The sequence below is a fragment of the Mustelus asterias genome, chromosome 22 (genome assembly GCF_964213995.1).
Source record: "Mustelus asterias chromosome 22, sMusAst1.hap1.1, whole genome shotgun sequence".
Lineage (NCBI taxonomy): Eukaryota > Metazoa > Chordata > Chondrichthyes > Carcharhiniformes > Triakidae > Mustelus > Mustelus asterias.
Genome location: NC_135822.1, coordinates 54,305,769 through 54,321,672, shown reverse-complemented (window position 1 = coordinate 54,321,672; position 15,904 = coordinate 54,305,769). Strand labels below are relative to the sequence as shown.

Here is a 15,904-nt window from a genome sequence, read left to right as displayed (position 1 = left end):
TTATAGACCTCTATAAGGTCACCCCTCAGCCTCCTACGCTCCAGAGAGAAAAGTCCCAGTCTATCCAGCCTCTCCTTGTAACTCAATCCATCAAGTTCCGGTGGCATCCTAGTGAATCGTGTCCAGTTCTGGTCACCACTCTTTAGGAGGGGATGTGTGAAGGGGCCCCTCGAGAGCGTGCGGAATTTACCAGAATGCGTCCAGGGATGAGGGGTTTAGCTCCAAGGTAAGGTTGGTGACGCTGGGATTGTTCTCCTTGGAGTGATGGAGATTGAGGGAGAGATTTGATCGAGATTATGCCAGGTTTAGATAAGGCCGTCAGTGTTCCCATTCGCTGATAGGTCAAGGGCCAGGAGGGGATGCAGATTTTTTGGTGAGAGATATCGGGGGGAGATTGTGAGGAAGAAATAATTTTCCCAGCGAGTGGGGAAGGAACTGGAGCCTTCCAGGATGGGAGTAGCGGAGATGATAACATAAGAACCAGGAGCAGGAGTAGGCCATCTGGTCCCTCGAGTCTGCTCCGCCATTCAATAAGATCATGGCTGATCTTTTCGTGGACTCAGCTCCACTTACCCGCCCGCTCACCATAACCCTTAATTCCTTTACTGTTCAAAAATTTATCTATCCTTGTCTTAAAAACATTCAACGAGGTAGCCTCAACTGCTTCACTGGGCAGGGAATTCCACAGATTCACAACCCTTTGTGTGAAGAATCTTCAACTCCGTCCTAAATCTTATTTAGAGGCTATGCCCCCTAGTTCTAGTTTCACCTGCCAGTGGAAACAACCTCCCTGCTCCTATCATTTCTATTCCCTTCATAATCTTATATGTTTCTATAAGATCTCCCCTCATTCTTCTGAATTCCAATGAGTATAGCCCCAGTCTACTCAGTCTCTCCTCATAAGCCAACCCCCTCAACTCCGGAATCAACCCAGTGAATCTCCTCTGCACCCCCTCCAGCGCCAGTATATCCTTTCTCAAGTAGAACATAGAACAGTTCAGCACAGAACAGGCCCTTCGGCCCACGATGTTGTGCCGAGCTTTATCTGAAACCAAGATCAAGCTATCCCACTCCCTATCATCCTGGTGTGCTCCATGTGCCTATCCAATAACCGCTTAAATGTTCCTAAGGTGTCTGACTCCAGTATCACTGCAGGCAGTCCATTCCACACCCCAACCACTCTCTGCATAAAGAACCTACCTCTGATATCCTTCCTATATCTCCCACCATGAACCCTATAGTTATGCCCCCTTGTAATAGCTCCATCCACCCGAGGAAATAGTCTCTGAACGTTCACTCTATCTATCCCCTTCATCATTTTATAAACCTCTATTAAGTCTCCCCTCAACCTCCTCCGCTCCAGAGAAAACAGCCCTAGCTCCCTCAACCTTTCCTCATAAGACCTACCCTCCAAACCAGGCAGCATCCTGGTAAATCTCCTCTGCACTCTTTCCAGCACTTCCACATCCTTCTGATAGTGAGGTGACCAGAACTGCACACAATATTCCAAATGTGGTCTCACCAAGGTCCTGTACAGTTGCAGCATAACCCCACGGCTCTTAAACTCCAACCCCCTGTTAATAAAAGCTAACACACTATAGGCCTTCTTCACAGCTCTATCCACTTGAGTGGCAACCTTTAGAGATCTGTGGATATGGACCCCAAGATCTCTCTGTTCCTCCACAGTCTTCAGAACCCTACCTTTGACCCTGTAATCCACATTTAAATTTGTCCTACCAAAATGAATCACCTCACATTTATCAGGGTTAAACTCCATTTGCCATTTTTCAGCCCAGCTCTGCATCCTATCAATGTCTCTTTGCAGCCTACAACAGCCCTCCACCTCATCCACTACTCCACCAATCTTGGTGTCATCAGCAAACTTACTGATCCACCCTTCAGCCCCCTCCTCTAAGTCATTAATAAGTAAGGAGACCAAAGTAAGGAGACCAAAACTGTACACAGTACTCCAGGTGTGGCCTCACCAGCTGCAACATAACCTCGCTGTTTTTAAACTCCATCCCTCTAGCAATAAAGGACAAAATTCCATTTGCCGCCTTAATTACCTGCAAACCAACTCCTTGAGATTCCTGCACAAGGACACCCAGGTCCCTCTGCACAGCCGCATGCTGCAATTTTTTACCATTTAAATAATAGTCCATTTTGCTGATATTCTTACCAAAATGGATGACCTCACATTTACCAACATTGTACTCCATCTGCCAGACCCTCACCCACTCACTTAGACTATCTATATCCCTTTGCAGACTTTCAGCGTCCTCTGCACACTTTGCTCTGCCACTCATCTTAGTGTCATCTGTGAATTTTGACACACTGCACTTGGTCCCCAACTCCAAATCATCTATGTAAATCGTAAACAATTGTGGTCCCAACACTGATCCCTGAGGCACATCACTAGTCACTGATCGCCAACCAGAAAAACACCCATTTCCCCCCACTCTTTGCTTTCTGTTAGTTAACCAATCCTCTATGCATGCTAATACATTACCCGTAACACTGTGCACCTTTATCTTATGCAGCAGCCTTTGGTGCGGCACCTTGTCAAATGCCTTCTGGAAATCCAGATACACCACATCCACAGGTTCCCCATTGTCCACTGCACAAGTAATGTTCTTAAAGAATTCCACCAAATTAGTCAAACATGACCTTCCCTTCATGAACCCATGCTGCGTCTTACCAATGGGACAATTTATATCCAAATGTCTCGCTATTTCTTCCTTGATGATAGATTCAAGCATTTTCCCTACTACAGAAGTTAAGCTAACCGGCCTATAGTTACCTGCCTTTTATCTACCTCCTTTTTCAAACAGTGGCGTCACATTTGCTGTTTTCCAATCTGCAGGAACCACCCCAGAGTCCAGCGAATTTTGGTAAATTACCACTAATGCATTTGCTATTTCTCCCGCCATCACTTTTAGTCCCCTGGAATGCATTCCATCAGGACCAGGAGATTTGTCTACCTTTAGCCCCATTAACTTGCCCAACACTACCTCTTTCGTGATAATGATATGGTTCTCACCTGCCATAGCCTTCCTGTTGTCAATTTTTGGCATGTTATTTGTATCTTCCACTGTGAAGACCGACACAAAATACCTGTTCAATTCCTCAGCCATTTTCTCCTCCAGTTATTACATCCCCCTTCTCATCCTCTAAAGGACCAATGTTTACTTTAGCCGCTCTTTTTTGTTTTATATATTTGTAGAAACAAATATATGAAATGATTGAATGATTCCTGCCGGAAATTGGAAAAGTAAATGGCTGGGAATGGGGTAGAGGGATTTGGGCCAAACGCGGGCAGTTGGGACCAGCTGGGAGGGTACCAGGGTCGGCATGGAGCAGTCGGGCTGAAGGGCCTGTTTCCATGTTGTATTGCTCTTTGACTCTATACATAAGGAATAGGAACAGGAGTAAGACACTTGGCATTTAATACCACCATGTGAGTGATTTTGTTATAAACCCCCATCTCCTTCCTGTCCACATATCTCCTGACGCCCCCATAGTTCCGAAATCTGTCTAACTCAGTCTCGAGCACTGACCCCAGCATCTACTGTCCTCTGGGGTGGAGAGATTTCAAAGATTTCTCACTCTGTAACAGAATCAATGTCCCCTTCTCCATCTTAAGTGGGAGATCTCTTAAACTGTTTTAGCTTCTCCCCAGAAGGGGGAAATCAATCCCCCTCAGTATCGACCTTGTCTCGCTCCCTCAGAATCTTACCCTTTTCACAAATTGCTTTTCCATCTATCTGCAGAGTTAGCTATAGTTAGTCCCTTCATCCAGATTTCTTTTTTATTCGTTCATGGGACATGGGCACCGCTGGCTGGGCCCAGCGTTTATTGCCCAATTCCTAGTTGCCCTTGAACTGAGTGGCTCACTCGGTTATTTCAGAGGGTAGTTGAGAGCCAACCACATTGCTGTGGCTCTGGAGTCACATGTAGGCCAGACCGGGTAAGGACGGCAGATTTCCTTCCCTAAAGGGAACCAGATGGGTTTTTCCGACAATGGTTTCATGGTCATCAGTAGATTCGTAATTCCAGTTTTTTTTATAATTGAATTCAAATTCCACCATCTGCCGTGGCGGGATTCGAACCCGGGTCCCCAGAACATTAGCTGAGTTTCTGGATTAATAGTCTAGCGATAATACCACTGAGCCATCGCTTCCACCAAGACCAAATGGCATAGAAGCAGATATAGGCCATTTGGCCGATTGAATCTGCCCACCATTCAATAATAAGTTCTAAAATGGTTGATTCCCATGTCTCTTTGCTAGTTACAGTTCATCATCCTGAAAATGACCCATCTCCTGACTGTTTCCCGTCAGTTAGACAATGGTCACACATCACCATCCGCACTCTCCGCTCTTGCGCTTTAATATTTTCTGTGGCACCTTATCGAATGTCTTTGTAAATCTAAATCTGCATCCACTGATTTTTTTTCCCTTTATCCATCCGCCTCTTATTCTCAGAGAGCGCGAATCAATTTATCAAATCCCATTTTCCCTTTCACTAAACTGTGTCAAGGCCGCCCGATGCTATTATGACTTTCTAAATGTCCCGCTGCTTTCTATTTAATAATGGACTCTGGAAATTGGGTGGCAATTAACCACTTAGCACTGCTGCCTCACAGCTCCAGGGACCCGGGTTCGATTCCCGGCTTGGGTCACTGTGTCTCCCCGTGTCTGTGTGTGTTTCCTCCGGGTGCAAGTTTCCTCCCACGCTCCAAAGATGTGCGGGGTTAGGTTGATTCACCATGCTAAATTGCCCCTTAGTGTCAGAGGATAGGGGCTGGGTAAAACTGTTGTTGGTGCAGGTTCTATGGGCCGAATGGCCTCTTTCTGCACTGTAGGATTCTGTGGGGGGTTTTTCCTGATGTTGGACTCGCTGGTCTATAGTTTCCTGCTTTCTGTCTCCCTTTCTTGAATAGAGATTTGATTTGATCTATTATTGTCACATGTATTGGGACACAGTGAAAAGTATTGTTTGATTTATTATTGTCACATGTATTGGGATACAGTGAAAAGTATTGTTTGATTTATTATTGTCACATGTATTGGGATACAGTGAAAAGTATTGTTTGATTTATTATTGTCACATGTCCTGGGATACAGTGAAAAGTATTGTTTGATTTATTATTGTCACATGTACTGGGATACAGTGAAAAGTATTGTTTGATTTATTATTGTCACATGTCCTGGGATACAGTGAAAAGTATTGTTTGATTTATTATTGTCACATGTATTGGGATACAGTGAAAAGTATTGTTTCTTGCGCGCTATACAGACAAAGCATACCATTCAGAGTACATAGGGGAGAAGGAAAGGTGAGAATGCAGAATGTAGTGTTACAATCATAGTTAGGGTGTAGAGAAAGATCCGCTTAATGTAAGGTGGGTCCATTCAAAAGTCTGATGGCAGCAGGGAAGCTGTTCTTGAGCCGGTTGGGAAGTGTCCTCAGACTTTTGTATCTTTTTCCCGACGGGAGAAGGTGGAAGAGAGAATATCCGGGGTGCGTGGGGTCCTTGATTATGCTGGCTGTTTTTCCCGAGGCAGCGGGAAGTGTAGACAGAGTCAATGGATGGGAGACTGGTTTGCGTGACGGATTGGGCTACATTCACAATCCTTTGTAGTTTCTTACGGTTCTGGTCAGAGCAGGAGCCAGACCAAGCTTTGATACAACGGTAAGGATGTTTTCTATGGTGCATCTGTAAAAGCTGGTGAGTGTCGTAGCGGACATGCCGAATTTCCTTAGTCTTCTGAGAAAAGAGATGTCGGTGGCCTTTTTTAACAATAATGTCTGCATGGAGGGGCAGGACAGGTTGTTGGTGATCTGGACACGTAGAAACCTGACGCTCTCGACCATTTCCAGTTCGTCCCCGTTGATGTAGACAGGGACGTGTCCTCCACCACACTTCCTGAAGTTGATGACTAGCTCCTTTGTTTACTGACATTGAGGGAGAGATTATTGTTGCTGCACCAGTTCACCAGATCTCTTTCCTGTACTCTGTCTCGTCATTCACTGAGATCTGACCCACGACAGTGGTGTCGGAGCAGCAGACTTGAAAATGGAACTGACATTTCCTGCTTTCTAACCCGGTGGGTCCTTTCCTCAATCTAGGGAATTTCGGAAAATTGCAACCACTTCTTTTAGCTACACAAGACGGGGGCATCTGATTGGGAGGCAGTTCTGAGGCAAATGTGATTCAAACAAGCTTGGAGTCCATTACGCTCGAAAGGTTGGGGCCTTGCTGACCTAAGAGGTTAACATCCAGAAAGGGAAGATCTCAAACAGCAAGTGGGCTTACATAGCTAAAGAACTGGAGACATGACGTCTGCGGTCGTTCCGGTAAAGGATAAGTTAGTCATGTGCCTTCCCAGATTAAAGGACCACTTTGGGGAAAGTAAATAGGATGACTTGAGTTTAGAGCACAAGTTTTTATAAGATGAAGTGTTAAGTTATTAGTGTAACAATACAGCTTTTTCGTTAAACAACATGAAATCTTCTGACGCTTGTTTTGATATCACGACTTTAAACGTTATCAGTCCCCAGCCAGCAAGACAGATACAAAATACTTAGAATCATAGAATGCCGGCAGTGCAGAAGGAGGCCATTCAGCCCATTGAGCCTGCACCGACAACAATCCCACCCAGGTCCTAACCTCAAGCCCACAAATTTATTCTGCTAGTTCCCTAACACTAAGGGACAATTTGGCATGGCCAATCCATCTAACCTGCACATCTTCGGGGTGTGGGAAGAAACTGGAGAACCCGGAGGAAACCCACGCAGATACGGGGAGAATGTGCAGACTCCATACAGTGACCCGAGGCTGGAATTGAACCCGGGTCCCTGGCGCTGTGAGGCAGCATCATGCCACCCAAGCTATCTGCAATTTCGTAACTTCCCATCATTAATTCCCCAGTCTGGATCGTGAAAGGCCAGTGCTCACTTAGCTACTCTGCTCCTTTGTATATACTTCTGGGTGTTTTTGCTGCCCTTTTTACGTCTCTTGCTAGTATTCTCTCATTCAGTTTCTCCCTCTTCATTGCTTTGCCAAATTAGCCTTTGCAGAAACTTTTCCCAGTGCTCTGGCCTATCACACATCTTCGCTGCAATGTGTATCATTTCTTTAAATTTGACACAATCCTTAACTTCCTGAGTTAGCCACGGATGATGATCCTTTTTGTAGAATCTTCCATTCCCAGTGGGATATATACTTTAGTTGAGAGTTCTGAAATATCTCATTAACTGTCTACCACTGCATCTCTACCAACTTAACCTTTAATCTGTTTACCCAGTCCACTTCAGCTAACTCTTGCTTTCATTTAAACTTAAGACACTAGTCTCAGGCCTACATTTCTCACTCAAACTGAATGTGAAATCCTATCACGTTATGATCACTCTTGCCTAAAGGCTCATTAATTAATCCTGCCTCATTGCACATTACCAGGTCCAAAATAGCCTTTCCCTGGTAGGTTTGGGGAATTATTGTTTGAAGAAACTGCCCGAATGCTTGCAGGGCTGTGTGGTTAGGGCAGTTTAGTATCCTCTACTTGGAGTTGTCTCTGTTGAATTAAAAACTCTCTGCTAGCTACAAATTCATGTTCCTTCCATTCTAATTACACTAGCCCCTGGGTACTCCCTCAGGGACAAAGGGAATTAAGATGAAGTGCATCGGGATGAGACAGCAGAGAACCAGGTTGAATGTTCAGCAGGGAAGAGAAAAATCAGATAAGGGAAGCAAAGGGAGAGTATGAGAAGAGGCTAGCAGCTAACATAAAACCCCAAAGTCTTCTGTAGACATTCAAATAGCAGCAGGGTGTGGTAAAGGGGGGGGAGTACGGCTGGTTAGAGAGCTAAAAGGTTAAGCAGGGGGGCATGGCTGAATACTTTGCGACTGCCATTACCAAGGCACGCTGTCCAGGTCGCGGTGCAACAGGGATGATTATTGCACTCGACGGATTTAACATTGAGAAGGAGGTGGTGTTGGAGAGGCTTCAAAGTTGATAAGTCACCGGGGCCGGATGTGATGCGTCTCTGGATATTGAGGGAAGCGAGAGTGGAAATTCCGAGGATAACTTGGAGAAGCTGGGACAGTCTTCCTTGGAGAAGGGAAAGCTGAGGGGAGATTTGAGAGGGACGCTCAAAGGCGTGAGTTGTTTAGACAGAGTTGATGGAGAGAAACCCTTCCCATTGGTGGAAGAGACCGGTTTAAGGTGATTGGCAAAAGGAGAAATGCTGATGTGAGATATTTTACACGCAGCGAGTGGTTAGGATCTGGGAATGTGGGGGCAGAGTCCAGTGAAAAGTATATTGTTAGGAGCGAACACCACGTGGGATGGGGGACAGGGCGAGATTGAAAGGATGACTATTGGGACCCTGGCTTTGATCCAATGTGTTCAGATACCTGGGATGCACTCTCTGACTGACAGATTAAAGATTCGATTTAAGTTTATTTATTAGTGTCACAAGTAGGCTTACATTAACGCTGCAATGAAGTTACTGTGAAAATCCCCTAGTTGCCACACTCCGGCGCCTGTTCGGGTTACACTGAGGGAGAATTTAGCACCTAACCAGCACGTCTTTCAGACTGTGGGAGGAAACCGGAGCACCCGGAGGAAACCCACGCAGACACGGGGAGAATGTGCAAACAATACAGAGACAGTGACCCAAGCTGGGAATTGAACCCGGGTCCCTGGTGCTGTGAGGCAGCAGTGCGAACCACCGTGCCACCCCTGTGTCCGCTGATCTACATTTGCCCCCGCTCCTTCCATTTCAATCTTCTCCGCCTTCTGTTCAAGTTGGTCCCAATCTTGAACCTCCTCCAGCCCTATGATCCTCCGAGCGCAATCCTGGTCTTGTTCAGGTGTCCTCCCTAAAGCCCTCAGCCTCTCTCTCGTCCTCTAAGGCAATGTGTGGCCTTCAATGCTGGCGTGTAGTGACTGGGGACTACTTATTACACGCACGGTGTTTGGTCTACCGTATTGGGACACCTCTCCATCATTGCATTGACTTAACTGCTCGTGTCGGAGCGGTGGTGATGGAGAGATTAACTGAAGGACAGTGCTCAAGATTCCATCTTTTCAGTCTGTGTGTGAGACCCAATCCGTTCCTTAAATACTTGACCTCAGGAGGTGGCTGAATCCTTGGGGGGCAGTCAGATGAAGGGATTGTTACATCCCTGTCCCCCTCTCCAGTTTTGTTCCCAATGATATTGAAAGCAATATTGAATGAACATTTGCCCGAGTGTTGAACTGTGTGCTGTCCAGGGGTGTAAACCGATTGCTCTGTGTGTGTGTACAGAGCGCCGCCGCTCGAGGTCTACATCCAGGGAGAGGGAGCGAGCCAGACGGCGCGAGCGCTCCAGGTCGCGAGAGCGAGACCGGGAACGCAGGAGGAGTCGCTCCAGGTCGCCTCACCGGAGACGGTCACGGTATGTTCTGATCTTGCCATGTGCCGCCTACGAGCTTTCCCTGAACACATCCTCATGTTGAACCGTGTTTCACGGTGCTTTTCACTCACGTCCCAGCGTGCACTGGCATTGCTAACTGTGGTTGTTTCTCTCTCTCTCCGTTGATATGTGCAGGTCCCCGCGTCGACACAAGTCGAATTCCATCTCGCCCTCCAGGCAAAAAGACCAGGAGTCAAAAGAACATGAGATCTCAGGTAACTGCGCGAGTCGGCCCACGAACCTTGGATCGGTCCACCCTTCCCCTTCTTGTAGGGCCATTTATACCCAGCTCCCACCGTGGCATTGCCCAGCACTTGTGATTTCCACCAACACTGGGTTTGTCCCTCCCACCGCAGCAAAAGGTTGTGGGCTTCCTTTTGCGGCCAGACCCATGGCGATGGAGCTGGGAATGCGTGTCGGAGCTAGGCAAGGAAAGTAAGTGTTTCGAAGGAAGATCCTTGAAGGGTGGGTGGAGGGAGCAGGCTTCAATGTGAGGGAATAAAAGTAAAAAGGTAAAGTTTATTTATCAGTGTCACAAGTAAGCTTACATTAACACCGCAATGAAGTTACTGTGAAAATCCCCGAGTCGCCACACTCCGGCGCCTGGTCGGGTTACACTGAGAGACAATTTAGCATGGCCAATCCACCTAACCTGCACATCTTTGGACTGTGGGAGGAAACCGGAGCACCCGGAGGAAACCCACACAGACACGGGGAGAACGTGCAGACTCCACACAGACAGTGACCCGAGGCCGGGAATCGAACCCGGGTCCCTGGTGCAGTGAGGCAGCAGTGCTAACCACTGTGTCACCCTCCCTGAGTACAATCTAAGTGTGAGGTTATGCACTTTGGTGGGCAGAATAAGAGGCGTAGACCATTTTCTAAATGGGGAGAGGATTCAGAAATCGGAAACGCAAAGGGACTTGGGAGTCCCTAGTCCAGGATTCTCTGAAGATTAACTTGCAGGTTGCGTTGGTGGTTAGGAAGGCTAATGCAATGTTAGCATTCATTCCAAGAGGACTAGAATACAAAAGCAGGGATGTACTGCTGAGGCTTCATAAGGCTCTGGTCAGACCACATTCAGAATCTTGGGAGTGGTTTTGGGTCCTGTATCTAAGGAAGGATGTGCCGGCCTTGGAGAGGGTCCAGAGGAGGTTCACAAGAATGATCCCGGGAATAAAAGGCTTAATGTATGAGGAGTAGAAACTAAAAGCAGGAAGAGGCCATTCGGCCCCCGATTCTAGTCAAAGTTGTCATTGGTATAAAGCCTCTTTTACATTCGGTGCAGTAAGCCGTCACACAGCCACGTGTGTGTTTGTAAGTCTCTGCAACTCAGAACTTGTTTCTTTTTACCGGCAGAGGCTGACATGGAGGGGAAAACCGAGGAAGAGATCGAGTTGTTGAAGGTGATGGGATTCGATGCTTTTGACACCACGAAGGTGAGTGTGGGTGCTTGTCGATTCTGTGGCTTCCATTGCAAAGCTGGGTTTGATGTGGAGTTGCTGGCGTTGGACTGGGGTGGGCACAGTAAGAAGTCTCACAACACCAGGTTAAAGTCCAACAGGTTTATTTGGAATCACGAGCTTTCGGAGCGCTGCTCCTTCCTCAGGTGAGTGGAGAAAGCTCATGATTCCAAGTAAACCTGTTGGACTTTAACCTGGCGTTGTGAGACTTCTTACTGTGGTTAGGTTTAGCAGGGAAATGTTTGGGATTCTCAGTAAGGTGCACAGTCGACTCGCAGCTAAGGGAATAAGGGAACAAAACAGAGAGGCTACTAAACAAGGAGAGCTGCAAGGTTAAAGGGAGCTATTGCGCCTGGCAAACCGTAGGCTGTGGTGTTCCGCGGGGCTCCATGTTGAGGGCAGTGTTTTCACGGTTTACATTGACGGTTTAGACTTTGGAATCTACAAGCTGCACTGTGGCAGCTCCCCAAAGCTCCTTCGACAGTACCTCCCAAACGTTTAAGGGGATGCTAGCTAAGCATGTGAGGGAGAAAGGAATCAAAGGACTTAGAGGCGGCGCGGTGGCACAGTGGTTAGCACTGCTGCCTCACAGCGCCAGGGACCTGGGTTTGATTCATGGCTTGGGTCACTATCAGTGTGGAGTTTGCACGTTCTCCCCGTGTCTGTGTGGGTTTCCTCCGGGTGCTCCGGTTTCCCCCCTCAGTCCAAAGATGTGCGGGTCAGGTGGATTGGCCGTGCTAAATTGCCCCTTGGTGTCAGTGGACTGGGTAGGGTAAATGCATGGGGTTATGGGGGTAGGGCCTGGGTGGGATTGTGGTCGGTGCAGACTCGATGCGCCGAATACCCTCCTTCTGCACTGTAGGGATTCTATGATACAATGATGGGATGAGATGGAGACAGCTGTAAAGAGAATTGTGTGACCAAGTCGCTGTTTGTAATAAGACCATAAGATATAGGAGCAGAATTAGGCCATTCGGCCCATCGAGTCTGCTCCGCCATTAGACCACGGCTGATAAATTTCTCAACCCCATTCTCCCACCTTTTCCCCATAACCTTTGACCCCGTTACCAATCAAGACTCTATCTCTGTCTTAAAGACACTCAATGACCCGGCCTCCACAGCCTTCTGTGGCAATGAATTCCACAGATTCACCAAACCCTCCGGCTGAAGAACTTCCTCCTCATCTCGGTTCTAAAGGATCGTCCCTTTACTCTGAGGCTGTGCCCTCGGATCCGAGTCTCTCCGACTAATGGAAACATCTTCCCCACGTCCACTCTATCCGGGCCTCTCAGTATTCTGTAGGTTTTTGTTCATTAATTTGTGGGACATGGGCATCGCTGGCTGGGCCAGCATTTATTGCCCATCTCTAGTTGCCCGAGGGCAGTTGAGAGTCAACCACATTGCTGTGACTCTGGAGTCACATGTAGGCCAGACCGGGTAAGGACGGCAGATTTCCTTCCCTAAAGGACATTAGTGAACCAGATGGGTTTTTCCGACAATCGACATTGGTTTCATAGTCATCAGTAGATTCTTAATTCCAGATATTTTTTATTGAATTCAAATTCCACCATCTGCCGTGGCGGGATTCGAACCCGGGTCCCCAGAACATTAGCTGAGCTTCTGGGAGTAATTGGCTAGCGATAATATCACTCGGCCATCACCTCCCCATGAGGTTCAATGAGATACCCACTCCCCATCCTTTAAACTCCATCGAGTACAGACCGAGAGTCCTGCAACGCTCCTCATACATCCAGCCTTTCGTTCCAGGGATCATTCTCGTGAACCTCCTCTGGACCCTTTCCAGGGCCAGCACATCCTTCCTTAGATACGGGGCCCAGAATTGCCTTGACGGGTTTTGAAAACCAGGATGAGAAGTTAAGTTGTCCAGCAGGCAGTGTGGGTGAGCGAGTGCAGGGTGAACAGGACTGGGCTGGGACATGGGGTGGGTTTGGATGATGGCAAGTTTGTGGAGTGCAGAATGTACAGTGGGGTCTGCCACAGTGTGAACCCGACTGCTAGCATGCACTGAGCCACTAGGGGGTGGTGTTGTCTACAACAAGCAGCTCTAGATAGAGTCATAGAATCCTACAATGCAGAAGGAGGACATTCGGCCCATCGAGTCTGCACCGACTACAGTCCCACCCAGGCCCTATCCCCATAACCCCATGCATTTACCCAGCTAGTCCCCATGACACTAAGGGGCAATTTAACATGGCCAATCCACCTAACCTGAACATCTTTCAGACTGTGGGAGGAAACCGGAGCACCCGGAGGAAACCCACGCAGACACGGGGAGAACGTGGAGACTCCACACAGACAGTGACCCGAGCCGGGAATCGAACCCAGATCCCTGGCGCTGTGACGAGGCAGTGCGGGGCGCTGCGAGGCGGCAGCGCGGGGAGCTGTGCCGCCGTGCCTGCATCGCTTTGTGGCATCTATATTTAACACTTGTCAATGGACAGCTCCTCAAGAAAGCGTTTGCTGTTTGTTTTCCATGGATTTGTAATGAGGTGATGGGCCAAATCCCCGTCATTGCATTTTGAATGCACTTTGGAATAATGTGACCTTTGGAATGTATAACAATTCAGTCGGCGTTGCTGAGCTGAGCTGAGTGCTGTTGTAAAAGGTGGAGGAGGAATTTCCCTGTGTCACAACAGCTCCTGAAATGCTGAGGGACGGCCTGAGGTTGGGGAAAGACTCGGGACAAGCCCGAGTTGCTTGCTGCAAGTCGCTTGCTCCTGATTTCTGTTCACTGACTCCTACTCCCAAGGATCAGGCTCTCCCGCAATCCCGCCGTCACCTCGCCCGTCTCCTGGTGGCGTGTGGGGAGATGGTTATCTGCCCCAGCTGCCAGCTAATATCTGGCTTGTCCCATGTGAAGTTGGTGCGTTTTGAGGGAAAGGCACGAGAATGTGGCTCAAACGTTTGTCTCCACTTTATTTCTTACTCGACAGTAACTTAGACCAGAAGACATGGGAGCAGAATTAGGCCACTCGGCCCATCGAGTCTGCTCCGCCATTCAATCATGGCTGATATTTTCCTCATCCCCATTCTCCTGTCTTTTCCCCGATCCCCTTATTGATCAAGAACCTGTGTATCTCTGTCTTAAAGACACTCAATGACCCGGCCTCCACAGCCTTCTGTAGCAAAGAGTTCCACAGATTCACCAAACCCTCTGGCTGAAGAAATTCCTCCTCATCTCAGTTTTCAAGGATCGTCCCTTCACTCTGAGGCTGTGCCCTCGAGTTCTAGTCTCTCCCACTCGTGGAAACGTCCTCTCCATGTCCACTCTACCGAGGCCTCTCTATTCTGTAAGTTTCAATTAGATCCCCCACTCATCCTTCTAAACTCTCATCGAGTACAGACCCAGGGTCCTCAACCACTCCTCATGTGACAAACCTTTCATTCCTGGGATCGTTCTCGTGAACCTCCTCTGGACCCACTCCAAGGCCGGCACATCCTTCCTTGGGCATGGGGTCCAAAACTGCTCACAATATTCCAAATAGGGTCTGATCAGAGCCCTATACAGCCTCAGCAGTACATCCCTGTTCTTGTATTCTAGCTCTCTAGAAATGAATGCTAACATTGAATTTGCCTTCCTAACTGCCAACTGAACCTGCACGTTAACCTTAAGAGAATCTTGAACCAGGACTCCCAAGTCCCTTTGTGCTTCAGATTTCCAAAACCTTTCCCCGTTTTGGAAATAGTCTATACCTCTATTCTTCCGACCAAACTGCATAACATCACACTTTCCCACGTTGTATTCCCACACTTGATTTTGTTACCTGAGCATTGTTTGATTTCATATAATGGGGAGGCGATGGCCTAGTGGTATTATCGCTGGACTATTAATCCAGAAACTCAGCTAATGGTCTGGGGACCTGGGTTCGAATCCCGCCACGGCAGATGGTGGAATCTGAATTCAATAAAAAAATCTGGAATTAAGAATCTACTGATGACCATGAAACCATTGTCGATTGTCGGAAAAACCCATCTAATGTCCTTTAGGGAAGGAAATCTGCCGTCCTTACCCGGTCTGGCCTACATGTGACTCCAGAGCCACAGCAATGTGGTTGACTCTCAACTGCCCTCCAAGGGGCAACTAGGGATGGGCAATAAATGCTGGCCCAGCCAGCGACACCCATGTCCCACAAATGAATACAAAAACATACACCCATCCAGTTTTCTTTCCGAGTTGTCTTTCCTGTCATTATCCCTGCTATTGGCCTCTTCCTCATTCTGGAGGAATGGATCCGGATTTATGCTGACTTCCAGGGCTTTTGACTCTGGCTGAAAATTGGCTACTTGTGGGAATCCATCCAAGTCTGAAGTCACGTGCAGACACCAAACTGTAGCAATGTTTAAACCTGCTTATCTCTGAGCTCAGTCCAGCAATCCTCAGGCCTGAGGTAAATGACTTGGTATAAAAATAAAGCATCTTACATTGATGTTTGCCATATTGCGTGTGTGAGCGAGTGTGTGAGCGAGTGTGTGAGCGAGTGTGTGAGCGAGTGTGTGAGCGAGTGTGCGTGTGTTGGCATTTCCACATTTCTAGGATCCCCCTCTCTAACAGGTATACCGTTGTGGATACTGTTGGATGAGATGGGCTGTCAGGGGATACCAGCAGCAGCAGCCAGGGCAGTGTCACCACGGCTGCCTCTGTTGTTAAGCAGGGAGGGACAAAGAAGACTAGGGCAATAGTTGTAGGGGACTCTGTAGTTAGGGGTGCAGATAGGCGCTTCTGTGGATGTGAAAGAGACTCCAGGATGGTTTGCTGCCTCCCTGGTGCCAGGATCAAGGATGCCTCTGAACGGGCAGAAAGCATTCTGAAGGGAGAGGGTGAACAGCCAGAGGTCGTGGTACATATTGGTACTAACGACACAGGCAGGAAGAGTGATGAGGTCCTGTAGCAGCAGTTTAGGGAGTTAGGTAGAAAGTTAAAAAGCAGGACCTCTAGGGTTGTAATCTCAGGATTACT

At 48.0% G+C, this 15,904-nt stretch overlaps 1 protein-coding gene across 3 annotated transcripts in view; it reads left to right on the top strand.

Moving 5' to 3' along the window:
- The window catches only part of snrnp27 (small nuclear ribonucleoprotein 27 (U4/U6.U5)), a 55,164-nt gene that overhangs the window by 1,610 nt on the left and 37,650 nt on the right, over positions 1-15,904 (top strand). For all 3 annotated transcript variants that reach the window (XR_013500562.1, XM_078239310.1, XM_078239309.1), the window contains exons 2-4: positions 9,316-9,445; positions 9,599-9,678; positions 10,823-10,902. Coding sequence is in view for 2 of the 3 variants with exons in the window: in XM_078239310.1 (XP_078095436.1) it covers positions 9,316-9,445; positions 9,599-9,678; positions 10,823-10,902 (290 nt within the window). In the remaining variant the exon portion in view is untranslated. The remainder of the gene's footprint in view (positions 1-9,315; positions 9,446-9,598; positions 9,679-10,822; positions 10,903-15,904) is intronic.